This window comes from Bombina bombina, chromosome 3 (genome assembly GCF_027579735.1).
Source record: "Bombina bombina isolate aBomBom1 chromosome 3, aBomBom1.pri, whole genome shotgun sequence".
Lineage (NCBI taxonomy): Eukaryota > Metazoa > Chordata > Amphibia > Anura > Bombinatoridae > Bombina > Bombina bombina.
The window spans coordinates 803,197,909-803,217,410 of record NC_069501.1 but is presented as its reverse complement, the minus strand read 5'-3'; the positions used below and the strand labels follow the sequence as shown (position 1 = coordinate 803,217,410).

The window sequence follows — 19,502 nt, the reverse complement described above, 5'->3', positions numbered from 1 at the left end:
GAGCCAATGATGAGTCATATATGCACGGCTGACAATCAGCAGCTAGCGCCCAGTAGTACATTGTTGCTCCTGAGACTGCTAAAGTATACCAAGAGAACAAATTAAATTAGATGATGGAAGTTAATTTGTGAGTTAATTAAAATGTTCCCTAACTAAATCAGGAACATTTAATATTGACTTTACCATCCCTTTTGGTTTTTATTTGTACGTATTTTTAGCTTTTTGCATTTAAGAAATACACTCAGAGGCATTTAAGAAAATGTTAAAATGTTTCCACCTAAGAGTAGTTTATTGTGTACATGAATAACCTGAGACGTAGACCAGAATATACTTCATCCTGAGCTGGATGAATCACCAGTGTAAGGTATGATTAATTTTCAGCCCAATGTAAAACATGAAAATTGCATGCAGAAAATGTGCTGCTTTTATGCTTTCTTTAAAGAATATGCTGTGCAGAATCGTTCTAAATGTCCTGTGCTTTTTCCAGTGGTAGAACTGTAAATAATTGTGTCTCTATCCTTTTGATTGTTTAAAGCAGCTGTGACATACATTTGGCCACTCGCTGAAAAGTGGCTATGTTGTTATCTTTAGCAGAGCATTTTCACCATCTTAATGCAAATCATTCCAAATTTGCATAAGAATCATCACCGTTTCACTGATAGATCATCACCGTTTCTACGTGGGCAAAACCAAAAGAGAGAATTAAGGAGCACAGGAATGACATTAAAATGGGAACATTGACAGCCCCATAGAAAGACATTTTCTTGAGAAACATGGATCAAGCATTGATGATTTAGCAGTGATTGGCATAGAACATATTAAGAGTAGAAGGAGAGGAGGAAATATTGATAGGTAAATGATCAAGAAAAAAAAATAAAATCTTTTAACAAATGATAGGTAAATGATCAAGAAAAAAAAAACAGCCAATTGAAATGAATGTTAAAATATAATTTAATTAGACTTTACTAAATGTATTAAAAGAGTTGTAAGCGAAATAATTCATACAATGAGATACATATAAAAAGGCAATACTAAATGTACATAAATAAATGCATAAAAACTTGTTTATATAAAATGAGTCATTCTCTGTAAGTGACCTATCTATGTAGAGAGAATTGGTGTAAAACGGCAATCCTGCGCAGGTTATAGCCGTGAAGAAACAGTACCTTAATTTGTTCAGGAGCTCCAAGTGTTTTTGTAATCTAGTGTAGCAGTTATACCGCCAGCATGAAACAGCTCTGGGAACCCTCTGTGTGTGATGGGAAGAAAGCCGCCAAGCTCCTCTCCCCTACAAACTCTGGAATTCCACCCTCGGCTGTGTGATGTCCGTTTGTTGCTTCAGTGTTTCCTGGAGTACGGTGTCCTTAGTGAGCCGCAATAGTGTGAAGAAAGTAGTTCCGGCAACGTTTCAGCTCTTAGCAGAGCCTTTTGTCAAACCTGCTAAGAGCTGAAACGTTACCGGAACTACTTTGTGCAATTTCACAAACTCTTCCTCAGAGGGGGTCTAAATATTGGTTCTTATACTTTATTGCCATAGTGCAATCAACAGAGTTTAAGTGCTTTTAATCTTTCAGCTCTGTTATTTGAGTGTGTGTGAGTTCCTTGTTGATTTAATAAAGTTTAATTGTATGAATGGAATGGAACTATTTTAATTTAAATATACTTTCACATCATCATATATTTTTTTGACCTGCCCTTTAAGGCGCCCACAGTACTTGTTTTTTCACTTCAATATTCCTTTTGCTAGTTTGTAGGGAACTAGCATCCATCTGTGGTGCTGGTCCTTGCTGTTGGATTTATAGCGCAAGAAGTTTAATCTTTTTTCCAATAGAGGAGGAAATATTAACAGGGTGTGACTCCAGAAGGAAGCAAAGTGGATGTATGTTTTAAATACATTAACACCTAGAGGGTTAAATTAAAAAATTGAATATGAAAGCTTTCTTTAAACACTTTGTCTAAGCCTTCTAAAAGGTTTTCTTTCTCTTTATTTTCGTATTTTAATAGCATAATGATGGTAAAAATCTGTAAGCAATCTATCAAGAGAATTAAAGTTTAACCTGTATTGTATAAAAATATATCTCCGGTCTATCAGTTCTCGCTAATAAGTAGACTTTGAATTATTTTATAAGTTTAATTCAGTCTAATTTGAAAATCATGATCAAAAATAGGCAATAGATATTTCTTTGCAACATTGTGTTGTATTGCAACTATATATGTATGCCTTTAATTAAGTTGGTTGTATCAGACCAAATGACACACTATTTAAGGAGGGTGTGTCAATACAAGCGGTATCTGATGAAGCCCCGTGTAAGCCCACAAGGGGAGGGGCGAAACGCATCATCAGTCTGCAGTGGAGAACTCACCTGTGTGGGAAGCAGTTGGTTTTGCTGTGTACCGAGCTCCCCGTATCTCTGGGAAATTTGTTGGCAGCCTGGAACACGAGAATCTGGGAGTGAGCATTTGAACACAGCACATATGGTATTGTAATCAAACAGGAAATTTCAACATAGTGCAGTCGGCACTTTTTCTGGATCTGGAGTTAACATTTAGCAGTTTAACCAGCAACCAAGGTCTATTTCAGCTAGGACCGATCTGCCCCGTTGGGAAGATTGGGATCCATAAGTGAATCTTTCTGGGTTTACCAGTGCAGAACTGCTATCCTTTCATCTAAGTTTCGGCACAGTAATGTGCTCAGTATAAGCTTCAGGAAGTTTTTATGCTTTGTGGATCTAGTGGAAAGCAAATTTGTGTGGCGTGTGAAAGCACTAAGTGCCCTCAATTCATTAAGAGACTTTGTCTTTCTTTCATTTGCACTTTATACAATTGCATGAGAAAGTGTCTATATGTATAAGAGATGATGTTTTCATTAATGCTGATTTAGCTGTTTGTAATACTCTGCTTAACACATAACACATTATTTGCTCCTAGTAAGTGATCTCCAGTGGATTATTTTCACTGCACCTGTATTTTGCTGTCTTCAAAATTTAATAAACAGGTTTTCGTGCAGCCTTGGTCACTCTTTGGCTCTTTGTATGTTTATCAGGAGCCCTTCTTTAACATGGTATATTTTTCTATAATGTTTGTGACTGCTAGCACTTAATTTGTTTTTCAATAATACATAGTCCCATTGAGAGTGCTGCCGCCTATATGTATTTTTATATATATATATATATATATATATATATATATATATATATATATATATATATATATATATATATATATATATATATGTTTTCGCCTTTGCATCAATTTTGTTAATTGTAAGTTAAAACATTGTGTATATTTACACTTCCCAGTGATCAAATATGGCAACAGTTTACTTTATAATATAACTATTAAATATTGTTCAACACAATTCTTTTGGAGGTTACGTAATTGTTACATAGTTTAAACTCTCCTCTCCATGGATAATATTAACCCAGATCAATAAATTAGAATCTTGCTTGCTATAATGACCATCTACAATGAATGCCAAATAAAAAAAAAAAGAAGGTACTATGTAAGGATTAATGATGAATTGGCATAGTTTAGCGAATACGCCTCCAAATGATGATATACTTTTTGAAAATGTCCAGTGGCACAAGATTTTCCAGTGAAGTTGCACGCCTTGTTTTTTTATTGGCTACTGTTTTTGCCTTGTTTACATTTTAATATTTTTTTTTATAAAGGACTATGCTTTAATCCATTGGAGTGCCGGGATCTTGTTTGCTAATAACAATTTGTTACACCTGCGCAGGGGTGTTGTTTGATTTTCTGTGTAGTGTGAAGGGACTATCTTTAGCATACACGTAACACTTTTTAGCTATGTGCATTTGTATGCTTCGTGAGGATCCGAATGCGGAAGTAAGCAGCCGCTTGTTTCCTTCGGATATTTCTGTAGCCGGATTGATTCCTGTTAAAGGTCCCCACTCTGAGATCTGGATTTGCACTGATCTTAGAGTGGGGATCTTTTACAGGAATCAATCCGGCTATGAAAATATCCGAATGAATGAGCGGCAACTTTTATTAGTAGTAATAGATTTTAATAGAAATGTAGCATTGGTGAAATTATTTAACACTTGATTTGCCTTCCACTCACCTATTTTGAAATAAAATGCTGCACATCATAATCGATAAAAAATTTAAATCTAAAATTTTAACCTGTTATAGGTAAATGGTGTGTCTTATATGAGGGGTGCTTTTTTCATTTAATATAACAAACTTTCTTTATGTTTCAGATACACTTTCAATTTTCCAAAGCTTTTCAGTCCAGTTAAAGAGGGTACTTTAACAGAGACCACTCCGTTGTTACAATTTTCATCTGAAAGCAAAAGGTAAGGAAAGGTAGAGCAGATTGGTATATTTTATTTTGTTGAGTACTGAACACTTGTAGAAAATTTTAATTACATTTAATTATTTATATATAGTGAGAATTACTATTTTGTTTTCACAATCTTGGCTGCAAAGAAATAAAACTATAACTATATAATGTAACTTTTGAGGCAAACTGAGCCTATTTTACTGTTGCATAGCAAGTAAACTTGCTAAATGACAAAATCACAAAACTGTAGTGACTAACGGCTAGATTACAAGTGTTGGGGTACAGCTTTTAATGCTGAAAAAATGGCAATTCTAGCGTAATGTCCAGGACGCATATTACGAGTTGTGTCAGTATAGCTATACCGCAAGCATTTTAGCGTGTAACGCAACATCCATTCCGCACTTAAAAAAATGACGTTTTTGTGTGGGATTTCCATAGTGCCGGTATTACAGGTTATGCGGTCCGGCTAAAATGCTTGCATTACAGCCTATACCGACACGATCCATACCACCATCTGAGAGCAGTAGTTATGAATTTTGAGAAACAAAAATGTTTCACAAAACTCATAACTAAACTGTTACAAAATACACCAACACCCATAAACTACCTATTAACCCTTAAACCGCCACAATCCTGCATCACAAACACTATATTAAACCTATTAACCCCTAATCTGCTGCCCACATTGCGACTATTAAATAAACCTATTAACCCCCTGCCAACACTATTTTTAAATATAATAACGCTTAAACCGCCGCTCTCCGACATCGCCGACACTATAATAGTTATTAACTCCTAAACCTCCAGCCTCCCACATAGTAACTACTAAACTAAACCTATTAACCCCTAGACCGCCACCCCCCCACATCGCAAATTACTAAATTAAACTATTAACCCCTAAACCGAACACTGCCCTAACTTTAAGATAATATTACAATATAACTATCTTTAAAAAAAATAAGAACTTACCTCTGAAATAAAAATAAACCTAACATTAAACTATAAATTAACATAACTATAGTATTTTAAAAAAAAATAAAAAAAAATTAAAAACCTAAATTACAAATTTAAAAAACCTAACACTACGAAAAAAATTAAAAAATCTAAAATTACAAAAAATAATAAACACTAAATTACGAAAAATAAAAAACACTAAGCTTACAAAAAATAATAAACGAAATGATCAAAAATAAAAACAATTACACCTAATCTAATAGCTCTATAAAAATAAAAAAGCCCCCACAAAATAAAAACCACCTAACCTACAATAAACTACCAATAGCCCTTAAAAGGGCCTTTTGTAGGGCATTGCCCTAAGTTAAACAGTTCTTTTACCTGTAAAAATATACAAAGTCCCCCCAACAGTAAAACCAACCACCCAACCAACCCCCCAAAATAAGAAACCTTACTCTAAAAAATCCTAAACTACCCATTGCCCCTAAGGGGGCATTTGTATGGGCATTGCCCTTAAAAGGGCATTCAACTCTTTTTCAATGCCCTTAAAGGGACAGTCTAGTCAAAATTAAACTTTCATGATTCAGATAGGGCATGCAATTTTAAAAAACTTTCCAATTGACTTTTATCATTAAATTTGCTTTGTTCCCTTGTGGTATTTTTGAAAAGCTAAACCTAGGTAGGCTAAAACTGATTACTAAACCATTGAAAACCGCCTCTTAGCTCAGAGCATTTTGAAAGTTTTTCACAGTTAGACAGTACTAGTTCATGTGTGTCATATAGATAACACTTTGCTCCCTCCCGTGGAGTTATTTAGGAGTCTTCATTGATTGGCTAAACTGCATGTCTATCAAAAGCACTGAGATAAGGGGAAGTCTGCAGAGGCTTAGATACAAGGTAATCACAAGGTAATCAGAGGTAAAACTTATATTAATATACTGTAACTGTGTTGTTTATGCAAAACTTGGGAATGGATATTAAAGGGATTATCTATTCTTTTTAAACAATAAAAATTCTGATATAGACTGTCCCTTTAAAATGGCATTCAGCTCTTTTCCAAGTGCCCATCCCTAATCTACACACATTTTAAAAAAATAAATAAAATAAAAATAACACTAATCCAAGATTATCTACTCACGGTTCCTGAAATCTGGACATCCATCTTCATCCAGGCGCGCGAGAAGTCTTCATCCAGGCGGCGACACCTTCATCAATCTCAGGGACGTCTTCTATCTTCATCCCAGCGGCGCGGAGCAGAGCTATCCAGGAAGCGGAAGACATCCTGCTGCGTGGAATCTCTTTTTCATACGGTCACCGTCGTACACTGAAGTTGAATGCAAGGTATCTGTTTCAAAAATGGCGTACCTTGCATTCCTATTGGCTGATTTGATTCGTCAAATTCAAATCAGCCAAAAGGATGAGATCTTCTGAAATCCAATTGGCTGTTCAAAACAGCCAATAGGATGAGAGCTACTGAACTCCTACTTGCTGTTGAAATCAGGCAATTATTATTTTGGGTAAGCTTAGTGTTTTTTTAATTTTTCGTAATTTAGTGTTTATTATTTTTGTAATTTTAGATTTTTTTTTAATGGTAGTATTTTTTATTTTATTAGAATAGTAATGTTAGGTTAATTTATAGTTTAATGTTAGGATTATTTTTTCACAGGTAAGTATTTATTTAATGATAGTTATATTGCAATTTTAATTTTTATAGTTAGGAGGTGCTAGGTGTAGGGGTTAATAGTTTAATTTGGTGTTTTGTGATGTGGGGGGGCTGGTGGTTTAGGGGCTAATAGGTTTATTTAGGGGCGGCGATGTGGGAGGCCGTAGGTTTAGGGGTTAATTACTTTTATTATAGTGGCTGCGATGTGGGAGGCCGGGGGTTTAGGGGTTAATAACTTTATTATAGTGGCAGCAATGTCTGGGAGCAGCAGACAAGGGGTTAATAACTTTATATAGGTGTCGGCGAATTAGGTGTGTTTAGACTTTGGGTTTATGTTAGGGTGTTAGGTTTAAATGTAACTTTTTTTCCCTATAGACATCAATGAGTTTGCGTTATGGAGATTTTTGATTCCGCACTTCAGGTGTTAGTTTTCTTTCCAACACTCTCTCCCCATTGATGTCTATGGGGGAAAGCGTGCACGAGCAAATCAAAGCAGCCCTTGGCTTTTGTGCGGTATGGAGCTTAACGCCACCATATCGCATGCACAAGGAGGCTTTTCAGTAACTAGTAATGGCAGCGCTATGAAGAGTGAAATAACGCAACTTTTTTGGCGTTGGTTTTGCACCCTGTTTAGCGTAAAACTTGTAATCTAGGTGAATGTGAACAACAGAGAAAAATCCCCAAATGGGTACAATTACAGCTCTAGTGACTAAAACTTCTTATATCTTACATGCTCCTTAACATAGACCTAGATACTTCATGAAAGTTCCCTTCGGTGAAAGACACAAATTGGTTAAAAGATGCTGCACACTGCATTTAGCAATTGAAACCCTTTCTTGGTTAGTTTAGCATGCACTGCCAGTATGTACAGCATTTGTCCTTGATCCCGTTTCTCAATTTACACATCATCCTTAGGTTCCTTTATAAAATTCCATGAGTTTCAATATCATTTGCATGCTGCTGTTACCCAAATCTACCTCTCTATACCAAACCTATCCCTTTCCATGCTAACGTCTGTCCCTGTCTTTCTCTCACTTCCTTTAGCTAAATCTCTCTAAAACTGAGCTCCTTATTCCCCTTCATTCTTCCAAAATCTCTATCTCCCAACTTTTGTATAACTGTTGATAATAACATAATTACACCAACACTTCATGCCCAAAATCTTGGGGTCACACTTGACTCAGATCACCAAAATGTATGCCAAATGCATACTCGCACCAACTTGAGATATAGTAAGCTCAAGTTTAGAGTAATCCTGACTTTAAAGCTGTCGGGTTCAGCTCTCCCACTGGTATACGGGATGACTCCTGTCCTCCCAATATAGCTCTTACTCAGGAGTTAGAAACACATACATAGCGTAATACTGCATAACAAAATATGCTCTGAAGTAGACTTGTACTCACACTTTTTAGAGCTATAAATAAGCTCTATATGTTGCACATACCCGGTCTAAGGTACCAGGCAAAACTTTCAGTGTAATCAGGAACTCTTCAATAAAAGTATTCAATATTTATTAAAACAACTTTAAAAAAGTTGAAATAATGTCAGTGATAAGTCACTAATGATATCAGTCTTTATAGGTCAAATTAAACTTTATATCAAGGTTGGAACTACAGGATGGTGTTGGATTGTAACAAATAAGTAACAATCCAAATTGGATAAACACCTCCATCACTGATGGATACCTAGACCTTCCTTATATGTCACTCCTCATCTGCTTATTCCTATCCCTTCACTAACTTCCTCTAACCTCCAGAATAAAACACACAATCTTGATTATGATATTCCAAGCCCTCAATGACACTGCTCCCCTTTATATCTCAGACCTCATCTCCAGATACTGTCCATCCCGCCCCCTTCGCTCTGCTCATGACCTCCTTTTATTCACCTTTCTTCTAACCTCTTTACATTCCCTTCTACAGGACTCTTTAATATTGGCCTCAATCTTGTGGAACTCTCTGCCTCGCTCCAGAAGTCTCTCTCCCCTAGTTTTCAAAGTTTGAAGCACTCCTTAAAAACTCTACTGTTCAGTGATTCATACAATATACACTGATATTTTCTTACATGAGTTCCTCTTCTCCTTTTTTCATCCCCTGAACCACCTTAGCATGTAAGTCTGTGACAATCTATTCTGTAGATCATCTTCATGAAATCTTATTTACAACAATGCAACTCTACACAGTTGTCTCCCATAAATGCTACGGTGCTTATCGTACCTATGTCTTTAGGATAAAAGAAGTATACTGTTATGAATTTATATTGATACTTGAATTTAAACTGCAGTATCATCAGTGATCTCTCTTATGAGACCAAAATGTTTAGAGAAAACATAGAAAACACAAGACAAAGTTATTATTTTTGTTATTTTGGTATGTGTGTGTAATCTATTTTTTATTTCTTTTTAAAGAATTGTTGCTGTTATTTCTCAACCAGTCTATATTAATACAATATAATATATACAAACGCTGCTAATGTTTCTTTTGATTTGCCCTCAGAGATGGATGCAATCCGAGATTCATTTCATTTTGAACGTTTGGCTCTTGCAATCTTGTATTACTATTTTTAGAGCTTTTGTTCCATCTTAAACCCCTAGAGCATATAATTAATGTACAGTGCAATTTGCGATTTGCTGGCCACGCTATCACAAAGTTTAATTTTGATTAATGAAAACCGCATTTTAAAATAGACATAATATTTCTGTTACACTGCAGAGAGTATTTAATACAATTTAATGAATATTATTTGGATGTTATTCATGACTGCTATATTTAGTTTGCTAGTAGAAAATATATTTCATGGAAAAGACCTCACTATTGGTTTACTTTTTTTATTCCTTAAAGGGCCATGAAACTATTTGTATATGCTTATCACATGAAGAAATGTTTGTGTACCTTGATTACCGCCATATTAGCACTGGTCTCGTATACTCTGATAATCTTTCTTCTGCTTCTTATTATTAAATCCTCTTCCTCTAGGGCATTTAAAGGGGCATGAAATCCACACTTTTCTTTCATGATTCAGATAGAGCATACAATTTAAAAAAAAAAAGTTCCCTATTCACTGCTATTGCCAAATTTTTGCTTTTTTTTCTCGTAGTATTCTTTGTTGAAGAGAGATCTAGATATAGGTAGCGCACATACATGGAGACCTACATCACAGGAAAAAGTGCTGCCATCTAGTGCTCTTGCAAATGTCTAACATTCTTGCAAAACTGCTGCCACCTTGCACTGCAGATATGTGCACGCTCCTGAGCTTACCTCCTTACTTTTCAACAAAGGATACCAGGAGAACAAATCATTTGATAATAGACGTAAACGTTCATGATTTACATAGGGCATGCAATTTTAAACAACTTTCCAATTTACTTCTATCAAATTTTGCTTTTGTTCTCTTGGTATTCTTTGTTGAAAACTAAACCTAGGTAGGCTCATATGCGAATTTCCAAGCCCTGAAGACGGCTTCCTATCTCAGTGGATGATTTTGACAATTGTTCACAGTTAGACAGTGCTAGTTAATGTTTCATATAGATAACAAATTAACCCCCACAAAGATGAAGCACATAGTAATCAAGGAGGAGTAATGGACTAACAATTTAGAGCATGACATTTCTGCTGTGTTCCTTTAATGCATAACTTCATGTCCTTATAAGTCTAAGCTCACATAAGGACTGTTACATACTTGCAGCTAAATATAATAAAACATTTTATAATAAGAAAATGTAATATGCATATTTAATAGTATCAATCAAATCTCCATGCATTGTTCTTAAATTGTCTCCAATCTTAACCTAAAAGAAATGAGAATAATTGTCTATATGTTGTTGAGTTTATAGTATGCATTATGAAAACATTTTTCAATGAAAGAACTTCATTCAGTCTCATCAGTGACTGTAATAATGGAGTGTGAATTCACTGACCCTCCCTTTTATTATTATTATTATTATTATTATTATTGTTATTTGTAGAGCGCCAACAGATTCCCCAGCGCTATAAGCAGAGGGTAGTACAACAAAACAATTATAGGGATCAAATGGGTAGAGGGCTCTGCCAAGAGTTGCAATGTTGTAATCAGCTCTTAAGAAGGTGATCTACAAACAGCTGGACTTAAGGGGGTTCAGGGGATAGCAATGGAGGAGTGGCACTGGTATAAAGTAAGGTTAGCATAGGTTGTATGCATCCCTGAACAGTAGAGTCTTTAGGGAGCGCTTAAAGCTTTTAAAACTAGGGGAGAGTCTTGTGGGGTGAGGCAGAGAGTTCCACAAGATGGGAGCCAGTCTATAGAAGTCCTGTAAACGGGAGTGCGATGAGGTAACCAGAGAGGAGGAGAGTAGGAGGTCATGAGCAGAGCGAAGGGGACGGGAGGGAGAGTATCTGGAGACAAGGTCTGAGATGTAGGGGGGAGCAGTGCAGTTGAGGGCTTTGTATGTCAGAGTGAGAATTTTGTGTTTGATCCTAGAGGCAAGAGGAAGCCAGTGAAGGGATTGGCAGAGAGGAGCAGAAGATGAAGTGCAACGTGTAAGGAAGATGAGTCTGGCAGAGGCATTCATTGTGGACTGTAAAGGAGCTAGGCGGCAGGTGGGGAGACCAGAGTGGACAAAGTTGTAGTGGATTAAAATCTTAGTTGTGTCTTGTGTAAGGAAATGTCTAATTTTGGAGATGTTTTTAAGGTGGAAGCGGCAGGCTTTAGCCAAGGACTAGTGATGTCGCAAATAGTTCGCCGGCGAATAGTTCCCCGGCGAACATAGCTTGTTCGCATTTGCTGCGGCGGGCAAACATATGCGATGTTCGATCCGCCCCCTATTCGTCATCATTGAGTAAAACTTTGACCCTCTACCTCACAATCAGCAGACACATTCCAGCCAATCAGCAGCAGACCCTCCCTCCCAGACCCTCCTACCTCCTGGACAGCATCCAGTTTAGATTCATTCGGAAGCTGCATTCTTAGTGAGAGGAGGGACAGTGTAGCTGCTGCTGATTTAATAGGGAAATCGATAGCTAGGCTAGTGTATTCAGTGTCCACTACAGTCCTGAAGGACTCATCTGATCTTTGCTGTAAGGACAGCACCCCAAAAAGCCCTTTTTAGGGCTAGAACATCAGTCTGCTTTTTTTTTTTTTCCTGTGTAATCTAATTGCAGTTGCCTGCCTGCCAGCGTGTGTGTCAGGCTTACAGCATATACTTTGCCCACTTGCCCAGTGCCACCACTCATATCTGGTGTAACAGTAGTGTAGATTTAAAAAAAAAACAACACTTTTTTGACTGTGTTAAATAATAGCAGTCAGTTTCCTTCACACGTGTGCGTTTCAGTGCCTGCCTGCCAGGGCACAGTGTCACCCCAGTGCAACTCATATCTGGTGTAACAGTAGTGTACATTTAAAAAAAAAAACACTTTTTTGACTAAAATCGATGCCATATACACGTCCCCTGATAGGGGATGTAACAGGGATTAAACTGATAAGAATATAACTACTTAATACACCACTCCTATCTGGTGGCACATTAGATTGCATGCGCAGTGCCCCAAATTTGACGTAGGAGGACCGACCAAGCATCTTTTTCCATCTCCCGGTTCCTAAAATCGATGCCATATACACGTCCCCTTATAGGGGACGTAACAGGGATTAAACTGATAAGAATAGTACTACTTAACACACTACTCCTATCTGGTGGCACATTAGATTGCACGCCCAGTGCCCCAAATTTGAAGTAGGAGGACCGACCAAGCATCTTTTTTCATCTCCCGGTTCCTAAAATCGATGCCATATACACATCCCCTGATAGGGGACGTAACCGGGATTAAACTAATAGGAATAGTACTACTTAACACACCTTATAATAATGCAGAGAGAGGCAACGCAGAGAGAGGAGTCTGAAGAAGAGGAGTCAGAGGAGGAAGGTGGCTTTGAGGAGGTGGAAGACCAAACACAGCAGGCGTCCCAGGGGGCTTGTTGTCACCTTTCGGGGACCCTTGGTGTTGTACGTGGCTGGGTGGAGGAAGAGACCTTCAATGACATCAGTGAGGACAAGGAACGGGACATGGCTAGCTTGGTATCCAACCTTGTGCAAATGGGGAGTTTGCGGTTGTGCAAATGGACTATTTGCGGTTCTTTGCGGTGCGTTAAACGGGGAGTTTGGTCTGTCACTGTGAAGCAGGCGTAACTCTTATACTACCTGATGGATACAGCATCATACCTGATGTTTTAAAGCACGTTATTCCAAACAATTTAGGAATGTTAGGTGATTTATGCCCTTTATGGCTTAAAACCAGACTCTGCATCAACTATGTAATTTTCCATGGGAGTTTTGCCATGGATCCCCCTCCGGCATGCCACAGTCCAGGTGTTAGTCCCCTTGAAACAACTTTTCCATCACTATTGTGGCCAGAAAGAGTCCATTTGGGTTTTAAAATTCGCCTGCTTATTGAAGTCTATGGTGGTTCGCCCGTTCGCGAACATTTGTGGAAGTTCGCCATTCGCGAACCCAAATTTTTATGTTCGCGACATCATTACCAAGGACTGAATCTGAGGAGTGAAGGAAAGATCTGAGTCAAATGCGACCCCGAGACATAGGGCATGCGGGGTAGGGGTAATGATGGAGTTGTCGACAGTTATAGAGATTTTGGGGGTGGAGATTTTGGAAGAAGGGGGGAAAATGAGGAGCTCAGTTTTGGAGAGATTTAGCTTGAGGTAGTGAGAGGACATCCAGGAAGAGATGTGAGAAAGACAGTTAGTGTCTGGTGCAGAGAAGTAGATTTGGCTGTCATCGGCATACAAATGATATTGGAAACCGTGGGACTTAATTAGGGAACCTAGTGATGACGTATAGATTGAGAAGAGAAGGGGACCGAGGACAGAGCCTTGCGGTACTCCAACAGAAAGTGGTGACGGGGCAGAGGAGGCCCTAGAGAAGGCTACACTAAAGATACGGTTGACAGGTAGGAAGAGTGCCACGAAAGGGCTGTGTCACAGATGCCCAAGGATTGGAGGGTTTGGAGCAAAAGAGGGTGGTCGACAGTGTCAAAGGTTGCGGATCAAGGAGGATAAGCAGAAGGAAGTGGCCTTTTGATTTTGCTGTAAGTAGGTCGTTGGTGACCTTAACAATAGCTGTCTCTGTGGAGTGATAGGGACGGAATCCAGATTGCAGCGGGTCAAGAAGGGAGTTTAGCGTAAGGAAATGGGATAGGCGTGCATATACTAGTTTTTCGAGAAGCTTTGAGGCAAGAGGGAGGAGGGAAATAGGGCGGTAGTTGGATGGGGAGGTAGGATCAAGGGAAGGTTTTTTGAGGATAGGTGTGACCAGTGCATGTTTCATCGATGAGGGAAATGTACCAGTGCTGAGGGAGAGGTTGAAAATGTGTGTTAGTATATCTCTTTGCAATAGGAGCTGGTCTTTAGTTGCAATCTTTGTGATACAACCTGATATTAAACACTTTGGGTCTGAAGGTATCCGGGCTTCCAACATTCTCTAAGAAATTTTACCAGCACTGTGAAGTCCCTGGTGTAATTCTCTAAAGGCATTTTTTATCTTGAGACCAGTATGTCTAGTAAAAGATTTTCCCTGCATTGAAGATGTAAAGGAGATGCATGCATTAAAATACAGCTCACAAAAATCTTAATTTCTTCTATAAGGTAAGACGAGTCCACGGATTCATCCTTTACTTGTGGGATATTATCCACCTGCTAACAGGAAGTGGCAAAGAGCACCACAGCAGAGCTGTCTATATAGCTCCTCCCTTAGCTCCACCCCCAGTCATTCTCTTTACCCTTCCTAGTACTTGGAGTAGGCAAAGTGAAAGAGGTGATAAAATATTAGTTTTTAATTTTTTCAAGCAAGAGTTTATTTTAAATGGCACCAGTGTGTACTATTTACTCTCAGGCAGCAGATGGATGAAGACTTCTGCCTAGAGGATAATGATCTTAGCATTTATAATGAAGGTCCAGTGCTGTTCCCACAGAGGCTGAGGAGTACAGGAAACTTCAGTGTGAGGAACGTTTTCATGCTATGCAGCAGTGAGGTATGTTCAGTCATTTTTTCTGGAGAGACTGTGTATTTCAGAAAGGCTGACAGTATCCCCATGAGTGTAAGGGTAAGCAGTAATCCTAAGAGCTATAAGAAGGGCATTACTAAGCTTGCAAAAGGGGCTTATTACAAAAATGGTTGACACTGAGTTGTAAATGTTTGTGGGCAAACGTTTTATGAACTGGGAGTGCTGTTTAATGTTTTGTGGGCAATAATGTTTTGGGAAACGTTATTGAGGGTACACTTGGCTTATTTTTTTGGGTCTCAGAACCCACATGGCTAGTTGAAAACCGCCCTGGTGCGGTTCTTTGAGGCTGTAGAGACATCAAGTGAGATGGGCGAGGCCTATTTTCGTGCCTCAGATGCGCAGTTATTTTCTCGCAGCAAGCTCTAACTCCTGAGGGCCCTGGTGAATGTTTTGGGCCAAATTGAAGCTTTTACCCCATATTTTACTATCCCTGAGGGCAGGTAGGGCCACAGCAGGGCTTTGGCAAGGTGCTAAGGTTTTTTTTTCCAGATTTAGGCCTAATTCAATCCGGTTTGCACATCAAAGGGTTAAATGTTAAAATTCCTTGTGGGGCAATCTTAATTACATATATTGTGTCTGCTTGCAAAATTTTAAAAAATTTGGTGAATTTTAAAGCTGTTTTGCAGAACTTGTATGCTTTTTTTCTCTTAAAGGCGCAGTACCGTTTTTTAAGATTATTTTTTTCACTAAATAAAGTGTTTTCATGCTTGTTTATAGTCATTACTAGCCTGTTCAACATATATGACATTGAGGAAAGTCAATGTTCAATATGTTTAGAAGCCATTGTGGAACCTCCACTTAGAATGTGTCCCTTATGCACTGAAAGGTCAATAAATTGCAAAGAACATATTTTAGCTACTAAAAGTATGTCGCAGGATGATTCTCAGTCAGAAGGGAATCCGGTTATGCCATCTAATTCTTCCCAAGTGTTACAACCAAGCGACACTAAGTACTTCTACTGCGTCTAATTCTTTCACCCTGCAAGATATGGCTGCAGTTATGAATACTACCCTCACAGATATTTTATCTAAGCTGCCTGGTTTGCAGGGGAAGCGCAATTGGTCTGGTGTGAGAACAAACGCTGAGCCCTCTGACGCTTTATTAGCCATATCCAATGTACCCTCTCAATGCTCTCAGTTGGGGGTGAGGGATTTGCTGACTGAGGGAGAGATTTCTGATTCAGGAAATATGTTCCCTCAGACAGAGGGCTTTTAAATTTAAACTAGAACACCTCCGCTTATTGCTCAGGGAGGTTTTAGCAACTCTGGATGATTGTGACCCTATTGTAGTTCCAGAGAAATTGTGTAAAATGGACAGATTTCTAGAGGTTCCTGCCTACACTGATGTTTTTCCGGTACCTAAGAGGGTTTCGGACATTGTTACTAAGTAGTGGGATAGACCAGGTATTTCGTTCGCTCCCCCTCCTACTTTTAAAAAAATGTTTCCCATATCAGACACGATGCAGGACTCGTGGCAGACGGTCCCTAAGGTGGAGGGAGCTATTTCTACCCTGGCTAAGCGTACAACTATACCTATTGAGGACAGTTGTGCTTTCAAAGATGCTATGGATAAAAAAAATTAGAGGGTCTCCTAAAGAAAATATTTGTTCATCAAGGTTTTCTTCTCCAGCCTATAGCGTGCATTGTTCCTCTAACTACTGCAGTGTCCTTTTGGTTCGAGGCTCTTCAGGTTGAGACCCCATTAGATGATATTCTAGATAGAATTAAAGCTCCCAAGCTAGCTAATTCTTTCATTACAGATGCCGCTTTTCAACTGGCTAAATTATCAGCGAAAAATTCAGGTTTTGCCATTTTAACGTGTAGAGCATTATGGCTTAAAGGGACAGTAAACCTTAAAAATGTTATATAATTCTGCACATAGTGCAGAATTATATAACAACATATTAGCCAAACATTTCTAAAACCTAATATTCCCTATTAATTTTTTTAAAAAAGTGCTGTTTCACAGACCCGCTCTCTGCTGAGCGGGTCTGTTATATTTACTCAGCGCATCGGGCCAGCTGTATAGTCACAGCCCGGCCCGACCGCGCCATAAGACTAAGTCACAGCTGGCCCGATGCGCTGAGTAAATATAACAGACCCGCTCAGCAGAGAGCAGAGAGTGGGTCTGTGAAACAGCGCTTTTTTTTTAATTAATAGGGAATATTAGGTTTTAGAAATGTTTGGCTAATATAATGTTATATAATTCTGCACTATGTGCAGAATTATATAACATTATTTTGAAAGTTTACTGACACTTTAAGTCCTGGTCTGCTGAAGTGTCATCAAAAGCTAAGCTGTTAGCCATCCGTTTCAAGGGTAAGACCCTATTCGGGCATGAACTGAAAGAGATCATTTCAGACATCACTGGAGGAAAAGGCCATGCCCTTCCTCAGGATAAGACAAATAAGATTAGGACCAAACAAAATAATTTTCGTTCCTTTTGGAACTTCAAAGGTGTGGTCCCTCTTCCTCTTCCCCTGCCACAAAGCGAGAGGGAAATTTTGCTCAATCCAAGTCAGTCTGGAGACCTAACCAGACTTGGAACAAGGGTAAACAGGCCAAGAAGACCGCTGCTGCCACCATGACAGCATGAAGGGGTAGCCCCCAATCTGGGACCGGATCTAGTAGGGGGCAGACTTTCTCTCTTTGCTCAGGCTTGGGCAAGAGACGTTCAGGACTCCTGGGCTTTAGAAATCGTAACCCAGGGGTATCTTCTAGATTTCAAAGATTCTCCCCCAAGGGGGAGATTCCATCTTTCTCTATTGTCTGTAAACCAGACAAAAAGAGAGTCGTTCTTATGCTGTGTACCATGGAAGTGATCTGCCCAGTTCCGAAAACAGAACAGGGGTAAGGGTTCTACTCCAATCTGTTTATGGTTCCCAAAAAAGAGGGAACCTTCAGACCAATTTTGGATCTCAAGATCCTAAACAAATTCCTGAGTCCCATCCTTCAAGATGGAGACCATTCTGACTATTTTGCCGATGATCCAGGAGGGTCAATATATGACCACTGTGGACTTAAAGGATGCGTATCTACACATATCTATCCACAAAGATCATCACCAGTTCCTCAGGTTCGCCTTTCTGGACAAGCATTTCCAGTTTGTGACTCTTCCCTTCGGGTTGGCCACAGCTCCCAGAATTTTCACAAAAGTGCTAGGGTCCCTTCTGTCGGTTCTAAGGCCGCGGGACATAGCTGTGGTGCCCTATCTGGACGATATCTTAATCCAGGCATCGACTTACCAACTAGCCAAGTCTCACACGGACATCGTGTTGGCTTTTCTAAGATCTCACGGGTGGAAGATGAACGTAAAAAAGAGTTCACTTATCCCTCTCACAAGAGTTCCATTCCTGGGAACTCTGATAGATTCGGTGGACATTAAAATTTTTCTGATGGAGGTCAGGAAATCAAAGATTTTATCCATCTGCCGAGTTCTTCATTCCATTCCTCGGCCGTCAGTGGCTCAGTGTATGGAGGTAATCGGCTTAATGGTAGCGGCAATGGACATAGTTCTGTTTGCTCGCTTGCATCTCAGACCATTGCAACTATGCATGCTCAAACAGTTGAATGGGGATTATGCAGATTTATCTCCTCAGATAAATCTGGACCAAGAGACCAGAAACTCTCCTCTTTGGTGGTTGTCACAGGATCATCTGTCCAAGGGAATGAGTCTCCGCAGGCCAGCGTGGGTCATAGTGAAGACGGATGCCAGCCTATTGGGCTGGGGTGCAGTCTGGAATTCCCTGAAAGCACAGGGTTTGTGGACTCAGGAGGAGGTTCTCCTCCCGATAAATATTCTAGAACTGAGAGCGATATTCAGCGCGCTTCAGGTGTGGCCTCAGCTGGCGTCGGCCAGATTCATAAGATTCCAGTTGGACAATATCACGAATGTAGCATATATCAATCATCAGGGGGGAACAAAGAGTTCTCTAGCGATGATAGAGGTTACCAAAATAATTCAATGGGCAGAGACTCACTCTTGCCATCTATCAGCAATCTATATCCCAGGAGTGGAGAACTGGGAAGCAGATTTTCTAAGTCGTCAGACTTTTCATCTGGGGGAGTGGGAACTCGATCCGGAGGTGTTTGCACAATTGATTCAGCAATGAGGCACACCAGAATTGGATCTGATGGCGTCTCATCAGAACGCCAAACTTCCTCGTTATGGGTCCAGGTCAAGGGATCCTCAGGCAGTACTGATAGATGCTCTAGCAGTACCCTGGTCGTTCAACCTGGCTTATGTGTTTCCACCATTTCCTCTCCTTCCTCGAGAGAGCTTCTGTGATTTTGATAGCACCTGTGTGGCCACGCAGGACTTGGTATGCAGACCTGGTGGACATGTCATCTCTTCCACCATGGACTCTGCCACTGAGACAGGACCTTCTGATTCAAGGTCCATTCCAGCATCCAAATCTAGTTTCTCTGTGGCTGACTGCTTGGAGATTGAACGCTTGATCTTATCCAAGCGGGGTTTCTCGGAGTCGGTCATAGATACCTTGATTCAGGCTCGAAAGCCTGTCACTAGGAATATTTAT

General features: G+C 39.4%; 1 protein-coding gene across 3 annotated transcripts in view; it reads left to right on the top strand.

The window, feature by feature from the left end:
• Positions 1-19,502, top strand: part of OCA2 (OCA2 melanosomal transmembrane protein) — a 739,048-nt gene that overhangs the window by 204,925 nt on the left and 514,621 nt on the right. For all 3 annotated transcript variants that reach the window (XM_053707724.1, XM_053707725.1, XM_053707723.1), the window contains exon 3: positions 4,221-4,316. In XM_053707724.1, coding sequence (XP_053563699.1) covers positions 4,221-4,316 — 96 coding nt within the window. The remainder of the gene's footprint in view (positions 1-4,220; positions 4,317-19,502) is intronic.